The sequence below is a fragment of the Populus euphratica genome, unplaced genomic scaffold (genome assembly GCF_000495115.2).
Source record: "Populus euphratica unplaced genomic scaffold, PopEup_1.0 scaffold2.1, whole genome shotgun sequence".
NCBI classification, from domain to species: domain Eukaryota; kingdom Viridiplantae; phylum Streptophyta; class Magnoliopsida; order Malpighiales; family Salicaceae; genus Populus; species Populus euphratica.
Genome location: NW_011499846.1, coordinates 1,443,089 through 1,457,993, shown reverse-complemented (window position 1 = coordinate 1,457,993; position 14,905 = coordinate 1,443,089). Strand labels below are relative to the sequence as shown.

The window sequence follows — 14,905 nt, the reverse complement described above, 5'->3', positions numbered from 1 at the left end:
AGAGAGGGGTGTGGGGGGGGGGGGGGGGGTGCGAGGATCCTCTGTTTGGTTAAAACATTTTCATTCCTTGACATATTTTTCCGAAAAACTTGGGCTTCGTGCGGCAATGGGTGTGAAAATTCGTCTCCAAGTTCAATGATGCTAAGAATTAAAGAAATTGACATTGAAAAGATAAGAGACATGAGATTTCGATTCTCTATGGTTCCACTATTTACCATGCTTTTACAATCGAAAAGGATTGAAAGAAAAACAAAGAATTGATGTATAGCACTAGGAACTAAGAAGATATCAACGAAAGAAAAATCAGAGTTCAGCAGGAACTTTCCTTGTGAAAATCCTACTCTTTTAGGAACAATGTAGTTTATTGACAAAAAGGGAATGTCGCACTCCTGGTGAAGAAATAAGTTTTGATTAACGCGTAAGAGTTCCAAAGCCATTGGCAAGAGCATGAGCAGCTGGATTGAAAGCCAATCTCCCAAAAATGCCTTGTTTGTAGGGCAAGAAAGTTTTCTTCTTCAAATTCTCCGATACAGCTTTATTCACTGTGTAATGTAACTCATGTGCTGACACTGGTACTTTCCTCCTTGAAGACACCGAACCTGAACTGTCTGTGGACCGGAAACTCGGATCTTTGCCATCTTCATGTTTTTTGAATAAACCTGAGTACTTTCTGAGATAATCCTTATCATGCGCATGTCCTTCAGATGCACTTCTAAATAAGAAAAAATCTCTCAGCCTCCACTTCTTTGAAGAACTCTTTGAAGAAGAAGAATTAGATGGTACTGAAGCTTTTGGATTGGGTGCTGATTGGTTGGTGAATTTCTGTAGCTGTTTGTCTTGTTCCCATGGATATTCAGATACTCTATATGGAGACAGAGATCTTGATGCTCTACGGCTTGAACTGGATGTTAACTCTGAACCTCTCTCCCTCTCCCTCCCTCTTTCATTTTTATCTGTTCTCTTGCGAGTGTTTTCGACTGCAGTTGCAAATGGATCTGAATCTTTCTTTTTTCTCGGCGAAAAAGCTTCACGTATCATCTTTTTACCTTTATGTATTGGAGATCTTGGTGAGGAGAGTGGGCTTCTCTGGGTTGAATCATCGACTTGTAATCTAGGAGGAAGCTTCAGGGGCCGGATTTTGCCTCCATCAAAAAGTTCATCTGCTGAGAGTGACTTGTTTTCTAATTCGGCACTGAAATCAAAAGCAAAATCATCTTCACCATTAGTGTTGAAGTTTGCCCGTGGTGATTTAGGTGTGCCAGGCCTGTCTTCCCAACGAAAAGGAACCCCAGTTCCTTCTTCATTGCTATCAATCAAGCTGTCGAAATAACTATAAAAATCGGCAGCTCGTGAAGGACTTGTCGGGGCGCTCAAGGTGTAATCCCCAAACCGTTTCGGTGTAGATGGAGCACTCAAGAATGGCAAAGGTCGAGCCTCGTTGAAGTCGAAATCCATGCCCGGCGCAGGTATTGCAACTTCTAGTTTTAACATGTTTTCTTTCTATACTTGCTTTCGAGTTTTCGAAGGATTTGTTTAAGAAAGATAGATCAGACAGGTTGGTGTTTGCTAAGGAAGTAATAAATATAAGGAAGACGGGGAGAGGGAGTAGGAAGGATGAGGGAAGGGAGGGAGGGTCGGAGATTGTTGACTTTATGAAGTCATAAAAAATAGGAGCCGCCTTTTGATACTTTTCCTATTTCATGGCAGTTTCCTGCTCTCCATTATTGAATATGATTTTCGATTTCATTGTCATTTTCACACGGGGGATATAAAGGGGGGCTATTTTGTTGTTAGTTACAAGATTTGCCCCTGCGATTCAATTTATAACATGTTAAAATGGAATGGGATAAAAGTTAAATTTCACTTTAAACATGGTTTTTTTAATATAATTTTTTTATTATTTTAATTTAAAAAAATTAAATTAACTAATTTATTTATAAGTTGGTCAGTTAACTCATGATCCAAACCTTCAATTAAACAAAAATTTTAAATGTTTTTGTTTGTTTTTTTAATAATGATGGATAGTCTTCTAACAAGTTGATTGGTTATATATTATTAAAAAATTATATAAATTATATAATAAAATTTTATTTAATAACTTAAATTATTAAATTAAATTAATTTTTTAATATAATATTAAAGTTTTATTAACTAAATAATTACAGGTTTGAATCCTGTTATTTTTATTTTATTTGATAAAAATTAAATATAAAATAATATGAGTTTGTGTAATTTTTAAACTAAAAAAAATTCATTTAAAAAATATATTAAAAAATTATATAAATTATATTTTAAAATATTATTTATTAAATTGAAATAATTATTTAATTTTCACGTGTAAATTATCCACGGAGTTGGAGGGTGACATGTTGAAGTAGATGATCAGATTAGGTTATTGAACCATGAATGTCACCATCTCCGGCCAAATGGCTTGACCTGCACTCTTTGGTTCAACAAGTTAAAAAAGAGGCATAGCAGTCAACTGGTACACAATGTCTCCACTCGCAATAACGGCCGCGTTTAGTGGCAGGATAGGACGGAAACAATAGCATGAAAAGGATACAAACATCGCAATGATGAAGCTGTAATTTTGTGCGAAAATGTTTTGGGGTTTTGTTATTAGCCCATTATTGTCTCTTCGAGTTCATCAGATTTAGTAAAATGAAGAGTTCTCTCGTGAATAAAAACGTTGCTACGTTGTACGAAGATGGAAGAATGGAAAGGACAAAAGCTTGCATGTCTATCGCAATGAATTAGTGCTTGATCTCCCCTGTGGTATTAACTCTTAGAAAGGCCAGCAGCTCAGAGGAGATAATGCCGTGAATGATACCGAGGGCAAAACTCCTCAAATCCAGCGGGAAAAACAATAGATATTACATCCGTGAGTTGATTTAAGACCTCGAGTTATGTATTGGATAAATTAAAACAGATTAATATAAATTAATCAAAGTGTTTTTTTATTAAAAAAGGTTAAAATAATGTTATTTTATTTTTAAAAAAATTAATTTAATTTTAACTGGATTTATTTAATTATATATTATTTTATCTAGTCAAATTTTTCATTAAATTTTTAAATATTTAGCCCATGTTCAGGTACGGGTTGGTGAGATCCTATAATTGGATTTCATATTAAAAGTTGTTGTCTAATGGCTCATAGTTTTTATTTATTTATTTCTTGCCATTGATCATTTTGTTATATATTTTTGTTTTTGAAGTGAAAATGTCATAATTTATGAAAAACGATGGATAAATGTTATAATTAATTGTAATAAATATTAAATAGTTTCCTTCTTAATCAAGGGATCGATTGACCACTATTTGTGCCTTGATTACATTTTTGTATATATTATTTTCTTGGAGACGCGTCGATATTACTCTTGGGGAATGGACATTGATATCACTTCAATCACAGTCAATGAACAGTCCAATTATTATTTTTTCTTAAGAATTAAAATCTAATTAATTACTCGAGCATTGGCTGATTATATTTTATCCAAGTAAGTTATTTAACGTATAAAATCAAGGCTAGACTAATTCATGACTTCTAGATTCATAGACTTTTTGTGAAAATACAGCTAAAATCTTCCAGATTTCGGCTGCATTTCATACGAATATTACTGATTTTTTGGACCGGAGATTATCAAATGCTTGATGACACTTGCCACAATCTTTCGCATCAATTCTATACTTTTCCGGCACGAGTTGCTAGCAGCCCTTTTATTTGAAGTACTGGCATTAAACCTGGTCCTGGCGAAGTTTAAATAAAAAGTATGATTTTATCAAACAAGTTAATTTGTGATTTGATTTCAAAAAAAAAAAAAAACGATACTATTAGACTGTCATAAACCGGGCTAGATTGTTTTTTTTTTTAAAATATAATTATGATTTTTTTTTAAATATTTTTATTCAAAAATATATTAAAATTAAATATAATTATGATTTTTTTTAAAAATATTTTTATTCAAAAATATATTAAAAATTATTTTTAAAAAAATTATTTTTGAAATTAACGCATTAAAATGATTTAAAAATATAAAAAATATTAATTTAAAATAAAAAATTAATTTTTTTTAAAATATTTTTAAAATATAAAAATAAACAGGATTTAAATATAAAATTTAAGAATTACAAAATCTTTTTATTAGAATGGTAGTCAGTGCTTTTACAACAAAGACCATATTCCAAGTTGCAGAGAGGAAATATAAAATAAGTACACGAGGATGAAGAGGCAATCTGAGATCGTCTCAGACAAGCGGCTGCGTTCTTCTTCATAATCCCATTTATGTTTATTTTAATCCGATATTTATGTCGTTTAGTTGTAATGTCACCAGCCAGGCAGGGGCTGAGACACGGCGTTGGAGTTAAACTTTTCACTCTCCTCCTCAAGATTAGTTAATGATTCCTACTGCTATCGAGAGAAAAAAAAAATCAAATCCATTTAGGATGAATTAATAATTACTCCACCATCAACTTGTATTTGAAATGATTCGAACTTGATTTCGATCGTATCTTAATTTTATTTTAAAAAAAAAAATAATTTGAGCATCCTAAATTTTTACGATTTTGATATCTTACTATGACGCTAAAACTTGTAATCTACTAAAAACTTTTTTATTTATAGAAAGAAGACTAAAAAATTACACTAATCTAGAAGGTAAGAAAACAATTGTCAAGAAAAATATAGAATAAAAAATAATGTCATTATTTGATAATTTAATTATATATTATACATTCAACTCATATGAGTTTATATAATTATATAATAAGACAATTAAAAAATAACATAAAATAAAATATAAAAATTACTTGATTATTTCATTTGATTAGATGATAGAAGTAATTTTTTTGTTATTGAGTTGTTTATTTTTTTATTAATTATGAAATAAAAAAATAAAAAAATATTTATTTTGATTATTTTATTAACACACTCCCTTAAATCTCAAACTCGTAATAATTTTATTTTTTATAAGTTTGACATGTCATTTTTTATTATCATTACAGTCTTATTTATTTTTTTTTATTTTAAAATTATTGTTATATATTTTTAATTAAACATATATTTTGAAGATTTGATTTTTGCAGTAGTTATTATATTTTAATTTATTATTTATAATAATAATATTTTATTCTTATTATGACTCGTTAATTATTTTTTATTTTTTAAAAAAAGAACTCTTTTTGTTTTTTTTTTCAATGAATGATCTTTCTTGGATCATCTTATTCTAAAAGAACTTGTCCCAACTTTCTCAACTTTCTTTAATTTGTCTTGTTTGTCCTCGTGTCCTTCTCATGATGTAAAATTTCAATTCTCTTGTTGGGCTGAGAGACGGCGGTGGAGTCAAACTAATCTCCTCGGGATTAGTTAATGATTGCTACTGCTATTGAGAAAAAACAAATTTCAAATCCATTCAGGATTAATTAATAATTACTCCACCATCAACTTGTATTTGATATGATTCGGACTTGATTTCGGATTCTAATTTTTTTTTTTATATATTCTGAGAATCCTAAACTTTTTCGATTCCGATAGCTTACTTATAATCTACTGAAGACTTGTTCATTTCTAGACAAAAAAACTAAAAAAATATACTAATCTAGAAGGTAAGAAAACTACTGCCAAGAAAAATTTAGAATAAAAAATAAATAATTATATATTACATTCAACTCATATAAATTTATATAGCCATGTAATAAGATGAATAAGAAAATAACATAAAAAAATATAAAAAATACTTTATTATCTCTTTTGATTAAATAATTGAAGTAATTTTCTTATTATCATGAGTTGTCCAGTTTCTTAATTTTTTTATTGATTAAAAAATAATTAATAATGCTTATCTTAATTATTTTCTTAACATGCCTTCTCAAACATCAATCTGGTAATAATTTTAATTTTTATAATTTTAACATACACTACTTATATTATTACTTATATTATCATTGTCATTATAGCTTTATCTATTTATCTTCTTTTTTTATAATTGTTGTCATATTTTTCTAGCTAAAGATTTTTTTCAAGATTTGATTTTTTAAATAGTCATTATATTTTGGCTTATTATTCCTCATACTGATGCCTTGTTCTTATCATGGATTCTTAGCTATTTTTCAATTTTTTTAGGGAAGTACTCTCTCTTTAAATAGGTGATCTTTTTTGTATCACTTTATTTATTGTACAAAAACTTATCAACTTATTCTAAATCTATTTATTTTTTTATCTTTCTTTTGATGTAAGATTTTAATTCTCTTGTCGGGTTTTATCATCTTACACCTTTATTTTTCAAAAAAATTTTGATGTCATTTGATCATTTATATGTTCTTAAATATTTCTCTATATCATAAGTTGATCTATCATTGAAAGGGCTTGGTAAATAAAATATTTGCTAGACAATAAAGATGATTGAAAATAAAGTATTTTAAAATGATCGAACAAGTAACATAAAATTGTTTGTAAAAAAAATAAAAACTAATATTTTGAGCAAGATATGATTGAAGTGCTGTTATACTATGGAGACATTTTCTTGTGGGTTTGATTCCTATAAACGACGAGATTTTACTGTTTGATCTTTTAATTATGAAAGGTATAGCTTAACTACTCACGCACTAAGTTTATATTTTAGAGGTTACTAGTTTAAGTTTTATAAACTTTAAGGTTATTAGAGGCTTACATGATCGTTAACTTTAAGGCCCATAGAATTAGTCGATGTATGCACAAGTTAGCTCGAACATCTAAAATAATAATTCAAAAAAAAATCTAGAATAAAAAAGAGTGTTGTTATTTGATTATATATTATAAATTCAACTCATATAGAATTTATACAGCCATATAATAAGACGAATAAGAAACTAAAATAAAACAAATAATAGGAAATGCTTGGTTGAAAAAATAAATTTTATTGCCTCGACTTATTTAATTTCTTGATTTTTTTATTAGTTAAAAAATAATAATAAAATATTTACTTGATTATTTCTCCATAACAACAGGATATAATAAGTAATAAAATAACAGAAGTGTGAACAAATTTACGAATACATTCTGTTCATAAACAACGAACTAGACTCCTTGTTTGTGTTCTTCTCATTTAGAAAAATTTATCCGAAACAAAAGGGATTTTTAAAAAAAATCCAGAGGTGAATGCTCTACCACGCCGTCCACTGCAAAGATGCCCATTTGAATAGAATAATTTCACTCGGACAGCTGCCAGTTTTGTTAATGGCTTTCATGGTTATTATTTAGAGTTGGGCTGCAAAATGTTTTTCTAAAGTGTTTTTGTTATAAAAATATATTAGAATAATTTTTTTTAAAATTTTTTTATATTACTATATCAAAACTATAATAAAATACTAAAAACAAATCAATTTATAGCTTGTTTGGTAACCTAACAAAGATAATTTTTCAAAGTATTTCCCGTGTAAAAATATATATCTTTTCAATTTTTATTTTATTTTATTTTGAACATCAAATTCAAAAAATTCGAAAAGCAAATCACGATGCATCAATACTTTTTCATACCAAACATGTTTTTAAAAACGGAATACCAACCATTTTCACCTTTTTTTCATTTTTGTCTTGCAGTGAAGAGACGGGACAAGTTCTGTGATAGTCAAAAGATTTCCTTGGACATAGCTGCAAGTAACTAGATTTTAGCTTCAACGGCAACATCTTCAAATTTGTTAGGTGGGTCGATGAGTGTTTTTCCACCGAGTAAAGTCGGTACCTGTGCTGTGAAACTTTGATCGAAGGATATCATATTCCTGGATTACAAAAGGCTTATGCAACATGCAACGGATTTTTCAAAAAAGTAGACTTTATACTACGTAGGGTAAGTATTCACTTTTCTATGCAGATCGATTCCGAATCTACCATAATCTTATCCGACTTGAACCGTTGACAGCCCTGCATGAAAGCATTGCATAAAATTTAATAAAAACTCAAACCGGGAAGGATTCAGACCCTGTTAGATTATCGAATATCTTGTCTAAACTCCACCAACTCCGAAATTACTGCCTACTTTAAATCCTATGGGTTAACTCGTGATAAAAAAATTCAAAACAAATCAAGTTTTAATAAAATTTAGATGAGAATTAATCTATTATAGTTTTATTAAAAAACCTAATCAATTAACTCGGGGAAACACAATCAAATTATTTTTTCAAATAATATTATTTTTAATTTTTTATTAAATATGAAAAAACGATGTCCAATATAAGTATGGAGCGAACGAAGGCGATAGAAACTTGAGCCGACCCATCCCCGTTGTCATCCCTGTACCGAGGAGAGGGAAGGGTGGCGGGGTGGCTTTTTTAATAGGGCTTGGTTGCTCATGTGTAGCCCACCATGACTCCTCAGACTCTTAAATGAAAGAAAAGAGAAGAGACCGAAGGTTTAGCAGACCGAGGCCCAAGATAACTCGGTTTCCTTAAAGAAAGTAGCTTTGTAAGATATGGACATGAAAAGACTCGATCCACCACTTCTCCCCAAGAGTTGCCCTCATATATACTGCCATTAGACCTTTTTAATGCAGCGCTCTCTCCCACTGTTCTGCAACTACTCAGCCTGGATTTCGATTGAGTTGATTGGGAATTTACTTAAACTGGGTTTCATTTTGATTTGTAACGTTCAAGTAATTATTCAGAAACCCCCCGGTAACGTGGTGAATTAATTCATAATCAAATCTAATAAAATGTGATTAATTCTAAAATAAAAATAAAAATAACATTGTTTCAATTTAAAACATTTTTTTTTTATCCTAAACAACATCTATTTTGAATAAAAACTAAATTTTTTTTTACTCATGTTAATCTGCCAATCCAAATCCATAAGGTAAACCACCTAATCCTTGACCTTGGCTTTGTCCAGGGCATGTGCTAGACCACGTTCCAGAGAACTGCTTCCTTCATTACCATAAAAACATGAAAAATAAATGGTCACTTTCTCTTAATTTCTCATTTGTTATCCATCCAGCTTCACAAGCTGATATCTTCTCATCTGGGAAAATCCAAGTTGGGGACCAACGTACAATCGAAGTTTAGTAAAGAAGGGCAGGAACCTTACCTCTTCAGTCTCTCTTCCTCACCTAATCTTCTACAGTGAAATTCAATACTAGCTTGCCATCTAGAGACTGTACCGTACCTACCATAACATCATCTTGACATAATCGTGGGCCATGCCAGACGTGGCATAGGCATCGCTCTTTTCTAATTGAAGATAATAAGATATAGGTGTAATTGTACAGTACCAAGTACGAGAACCACCACCAGATACAGGCTTTATCTTTTAGAAGGAATCAACTTTGAAAAAGCACTTTCTTCTATTGGGTGGCAGATTTAACCCCATATCATAAAGGAAATAAGCTTGGACCACCCACTTGCATTATTTAGTTTTTTTATTCTGCATGGGACAAAATTTAGATTCCTTTAAGCCCCCGACCCAATGAAAAACAGGCATATAAATCTGGCCCCATTTCTAATTAGAAGATTTTTTTGGGGATCAAATTCTAGTTAGATCATTGATTGATACTGCTGTATGTATCTTCTTCGGTCGGCATATTATAAATGGATTAATTGTCCCAAGTTTCATAGTTCGTCAGGGAAGTATGAACATTATATAGCAGACAATTTTCTAGGAAGATGGTTAAAGATTGTTCCGTCAAACTTTTAAGATAAAAAAATCATCAGTAAGCTCATGTTGATCAAGCGCTTCAACTGTTGCACGAGCCATTGATTGGTCTGCTAACCGGTCCTGAAAGCTGCCACAAGAGTGTTGTGAGAATGGCACCAACATGAACCAAACCATTGATTAAAATAGCGCTGCCTCTGCAGGAAATCTGGCCTGCTTTCATTAGGACCACAAGCATTAGGTGACGAATCAGCATCGATAATTTTCTTTGATTGTCTTCAAATGGAATTATATTAACTGTTATGCATGCTCGACATAGAGATTGTCTGCACTGGCCACACCTAATATTCTCTAATGGGATTGTCATCTGCTTGGACGCTCGCATTTGTTTTCATTTTCAGTGCAGCTGGGAATTAGTTACACAGGAAGCAATCTAAAATCTTGGACCTCAGACCATTCATTCCTATGTTTTACACCAGGCAATATTTTTCAGACCAATTAGGCATCCATGATTTTCTTACAAATGCCGAAATACAGGTCTTTTAGGCCTCATGTAGGTAGACATTTACTGAAGTGAGAGATGCCAAGACGGCAAGAAAGATGTATCAAGATATCACCTTATATATAACCTTCCATCATTTTATTATGTATGACCCTTCCACAGGTATTCTCTCAGCAGAATATCTTAATGAAAAAGAGATTTTCTTACAGATGCTTACAATGAAACCGAATTACACATTAAACTTTGATATTAATTATATATCCTATAGCTACTATGTACAAAAATGATTCTCCCACATAATCATATAAGCAAAAATTGTAACGAAACAAAATTTTATTTTGTGTACAAAAGATACCTAAAACTGAACTCATATGGCATAACTTGGACAAAATGTGAATGAGGCTCATTTTTACATTTCTCGAGGCAATTAATAGCTTCTTTCCCTAGTTCACTGGGTAACTGAAGGCAGATCCAATCAAGCAATGACTCCAAGTCCTTGGCAAAGTCAAGTAAATACCAATCCAATAACTTAGGGATGGCGAACTTGCTCGTTGTAATTCCAATTGCAGCTTGTAAATAATCTCTTTTTGCCTCTTCCAGTTCGTTTTCAACCTGAGCTGCGGTGTACACTCTCACCTTCATTTCAACAAGTCCACAGATCAGTATTTGATGGAACCTACTGTCCACTCTGGACCAGGCATTGATTGAAAATCTATCGAGATGAAAGCAAAAAACCAATGTTCTCGAGGTCTAAAGAGATCCACAAATGGTAAATAGTTCGGAAATAAGCATAAGCACAAATGCAAAACACTTGAAGAAATGTTCTAGAGCTTATTAGTCTCCTTATGCAACAATACTGGTGTGATTCATAACAATAAGAAGCAGTATTGCACTTTGGACTGTTAATAAACATCACATGATCGTTATGTAAAAACTACCGAACGTGCAAACTTATCTGCATTATGTAAAAACTTACAGCAGGGGAGGACCAGCTTCCACAGCAAAGGGCAAATGATACCAAAGGTTCAGATAACTCCAATCCAAATTTGTTCCTCGCTGCCATCTCATCATTTTTTGCACCCTTGGAAATTGTCTGATCAAAACTCAGGAATAAATGCCATGCGAGAAAGTCTTTAATATTCTGAGAAAGCTTTCATGGAAGTTGAGATGACCACCACTTACATATTTTGAGTAATAAGGCAGCCTAAGGATGAAATGTTCGATCGTTATTGCATTTAACAAGTGTCCCCCGATATTTATTGTTGCCTAAATAATAAGAAATAGGACCAGAAAATTATCACCATTCATGGTTAAAGCAAGACAAAATAGTATATCATAAAGAGAAGTTCCTGGATAGTCCATACCTTTCTCATCAGTTCAACTACCGTCTCAGGACTCTCAGGAATTCCATGTTCTAGAAATGCCTGATGCAACGTGACATGGTAAAAATTCTTTACGTTAATACCAATAGAAAAGAAAATTATGTTCAAATTCGGATCTACAAAATAATTTGAAACTTGACACAAAGAAACTATCGACATTTTATAAAAGAGGAGTCGCTTACGTTCATCATGCAGGAATTGTATATGTTTATCCAGAATGCAAGCTTCTTCTGATGAGTGAGGTTCTGCAAGTTGATGGAGGCAAGTTTCCCGAATAGAAGTCTGACAATTCAGAAAATATATTGAACATAAATCATACTAATGTTGTTAATATAATGAAAACAATGCACGATATCAATCAAATCACTTAGAGAAGAGAAACTTACTCAAGTCTATGAAGTAGAAACAAAGAATTTGATGTTCTGTTGGCATTGATCGTCCCAGGTTCTATTGAAAACAAACGCTTATATGGACCAATATCTCTCTTCCCAAACTCTGAACATATACCATAAGGATCCTGACATTCGGCTTCTTCCTCGTTTTCTTGAGAGACTAATGTTGACAAGAAAGATAAATTATCTGCGGTACGCCTCTTCTTCATTGAGCTCATCCGTAAGAAAATACTTGACAAGCATTTCAAGATGTCCTCAGACAACTTGTTTGGGCTGTCATCTCCTGAGAGCCCATCGCTTGCAGTATCATGACTTCTTGCTTCTGCATTTTCTTGGTCTGGTACTCTGCATTCTAGCTGGATATTGATGCTATCTGATTAATTTAGTTGTTAATAAAATTGATTCTTCTTAACGAAAATGTTCCTGTTGTTACATTATTCAGACCTGTGACTTGTGAGAATCTAATTTCTTCTCTGCTGGTCTATTGTCCTCAGACGGTCTTTTCACCATATTTCTGCTTGTCTGAGCTTTATGGATTGAGGATCCTTTGTTGTTCTTCATAGAATTAGCAGTAGAGAATGCATTCTCTTTCCCTGTTCCATCTGCTAAGAGAAAAATGAGGGCGACTTAAGGCGTGAGGATGGAAAATGCTCCCATATGCATATCCAATGTATCATATGCTGACTGTATCGAACATCCAGCTTACCAGAAAGGGATGGCAAATGCCTTATCGTGGATGTCGCTGACTCGTCCACATTCTGAGCTAAGGATTTCGACTGATCTGGCTTGGAGTTCTTATTTGGGTACAAGTGATATAAATCGGAAACACTTTCCACGTTCCTCTTGGAGCTTGACATGTAGACAGCCTCTTGGTACAAGTCTTGCCTAAAATGGACAACCTTTTCCTCGAGCCGAACCACCTCCTCTTCCAAAACAGCGACTTCTGCAAGCAGCTCCAACGTCTACAGAAACTAAAATCCAGAATCAAATTCACTGTGGTGATAATATGTTATGGTTAGGCAAGTATTCAAGTTTATTAGTTTTTCTCAAGTTCATTAGTTGAGCATTGATATATCATTCTAAATTGGGGCACTTGCTCTTTTTCTTGCCTCACATCTTTCAATTAAGTTCTTCCAAGGTTCTTATTCAGCTCCAAATCTCCAATTGCTATGCCTAAATCTATGTTCATACTTCATAGCAATATTATTTGTCTATAGTCGTGTTTCATATTATTTGTCTATAGTCGTGTTTCAACTATTCAACTTAAAGCACAAAAGGAATTTGAATGGAAACCATATGAAGGGATGATGAATTACTAACAGTACGAGGAAGATACGGAGGAAGGCGAGGGAGAGCTCCCAACGGTCTGCTGAAAGCCCTTTCCAAAGCTCTGTGAATATTCTCTTCATGTCTAAGTTGCTTCTTTAGTTTATCAACCTGAATAATTGGGATTGCCAACACAATAATTATTCTAAGAAAAGGTTATTTTCAAGCAATAGCTCCATCGAAGACAGGACAACATCAATAGAAAAGGAAAAGCACAAAATTGGTTGATCTATTTTGAAATATAACAAGAAAACATGATCATACATCTTCTTGCAATGCTATTTTCCTCTCTCTACTTGAGGCCTGTCTATTATTTGCTGCTTTTTTGGCGACATTTGGTTTCCTCCCCTGCATTCCAACCTTCTCCTTCAAGAAAATAGATTTAAATAGAAATTACAAAACAATCAGATTCTCAAGTGATAAAAAGGCAAATAAACTATGCAGGGAAGAGTGAAGAAAAAGCAAAGATCATTAACAAAACACAGCTGGCTGGAACATGCCTTAAAAATCATCTGAAAACAATAGTGGATGACAGAATGTTCAAAGAAGTTTCAATCACTGAAAAGAGTTTTGTGAAGGTAGAAGATTTACAGGCCTAATCAGAAATCCATATTCTAAAAAGATTAAGCAAGCCAATATATCTATGATAGATTTGACAGAAAATCCTTTTCAGATTTTCATTAAACATGCACACTTTATAAGAATTTCCTGAAGCTTTCAACTTCTGGATCCTCCCCTATGAAACTGCAGCCATATTTTCTGGCAAAAGCTATATTTGGAAAGATAAAGATAGGCCATAATCTACAGTACAAACCGTTTTTCAAAACAAATAATAAAATAAGCAGTTAAAGAGAGATTAAGTGCCTACTTTTTCATGCTTCAATGGAGCTTTCATGGAGTGGAGCCTAGCCCTCACCCTAGTATTCATCTGTACTCTTCTTTAAATCTGCAAGTCCTTCATTAAAGAGCCCAATTCAACAACTTCATTAAAAGGAACATTGCAGAACAGAACACGAAGAAGAAGAAGAAGAAGAGAGACAACAGCGACCCCATCCCCATATTGAATGGGCATTTAAAAAACAGAGGACCATCACCAGATTCATATATACCTTTACACAAAGTTCATTCCTTGAAAATACAAGAAACTTCAATGCCTTAAAAGTCAAGTATCACTTAAATCTCTGCGTTCCTCGATCACTGTGAGTTGAATTCACCACTACCCAGATTCCAGGCCGAGTTAAAAACCAATGAATTGAACTCTCTAACTGTTCATATACAGAAGAGTTTTTAATACATAGATATATAGATAAAGAGGGGGTGGAAACAGAGACAGCCGAAGATGAAGTGTTCAAGCTGCTGTCTCTTTTTGTGTGGTAAGTTGCTAACATTATTTAAAAGGAGACAGAGAGATGGGGTGGCTGTGTACGTAAATGTTTATGTGACTGTCTAAGGTGAAACGAGGTGGTTTGCTTTGCCAAAGGACTCCTCGAGCCAGTTTCTTGAGTAAAAATTGAGTTTGATTTTCAATGTTATTAATAAAATTTATACATGTTAAGTACAAATGATTTGTCTCTGATCCAATACAGGATTTTGATAATGAGTTAAACCTCAATTAATCTAAAATAATATTATTTTAATTTTTTAAAATTAAAATTGCATGATTTTGAAAAAAATAAATCAAATCTCA

At 32.4% G+C, this 14,905-nt stretch overlaps 2 protein-coding genes across 5 annotated transcripts; both read right to left on the bottom strand.

Annotated features, from left to right (window-relative positions):
- Nucleotides 1–157: 157 nt before the first annotated feature.
- On the bottom strand, nucleotides 158–1,738 carry AR781 (DUF1645-domain containing protein). Its single transcript, XM_011032249.1, has one exon. It carries the CDS (start codon nucleotides 1,489–1,491, stop codon nucleotides 412–414), a length of 1,080 nt encoding a protein of 359 aa, XP_011030551.1. The 5' UTR covers nucleotides 1,492–1,738; the 3' UTR covers nucleotides 158–411.
- An 8,496-nt stretch (nucleotides 1,739–10,234) lies between these two features.
- On the bottom strand, nucleotides 10,235–14,705 carry LOC105129939 (transcription factor, putative (Protein of unknown function, DUF547)). 4 transcript variants are annotated; one of them, XM_011032232.1, is made up of 12 exons: nucleotides 14,328–14,705; nucleotides 14,087–14,173; nucleotides 13,483–13,584; nucleotides 13,213–13,329; nucleotides 12,599–12,854; nucleotides 12,337–12,494; nucleotides 11,887–12,248; nucleotides 11,683–11,782; nucleotides 11,483–11,542; nucleotides 11,301–11,384; nucleotides 11,095–11,211; nucleotides 10,235–10,754 (listed from the first exon to the last, which is right to left on the bottom strand). In XM_011032232.1, the coding sequence occupies exons 2-12, from the start codon at nucleotides 14,144–14,146 to the stop codon at nucleotides 10,452–10,454; spliced, it is 1,719 nt and encodes a 572-aa protein (XP_011030534.1). In that variant the 5' UTR covers nucleotides 14,147–14,173; nucleotides 14,328–14,705; the 3' UTR covers nucleotides 10,235–10,451. The 4 variants fall into 4 exon arrangements, with proteins under 4 accessions (XP_011030534.1, XP_011030526.1, XP_011030521.1 ...); XM_011032224.1 differs by having other exon boundaries at nucleotides 12,337–12,497; nucleotides 14,087–14,164; XM_011032219.1 differs by having other exon boundaries at nucleotides 12,337–12,497; nucleotides 14,328–14,704.
- Between the last annotated feature and the right edge of the window lie 200 nt (nucleotides 14,706–14,905).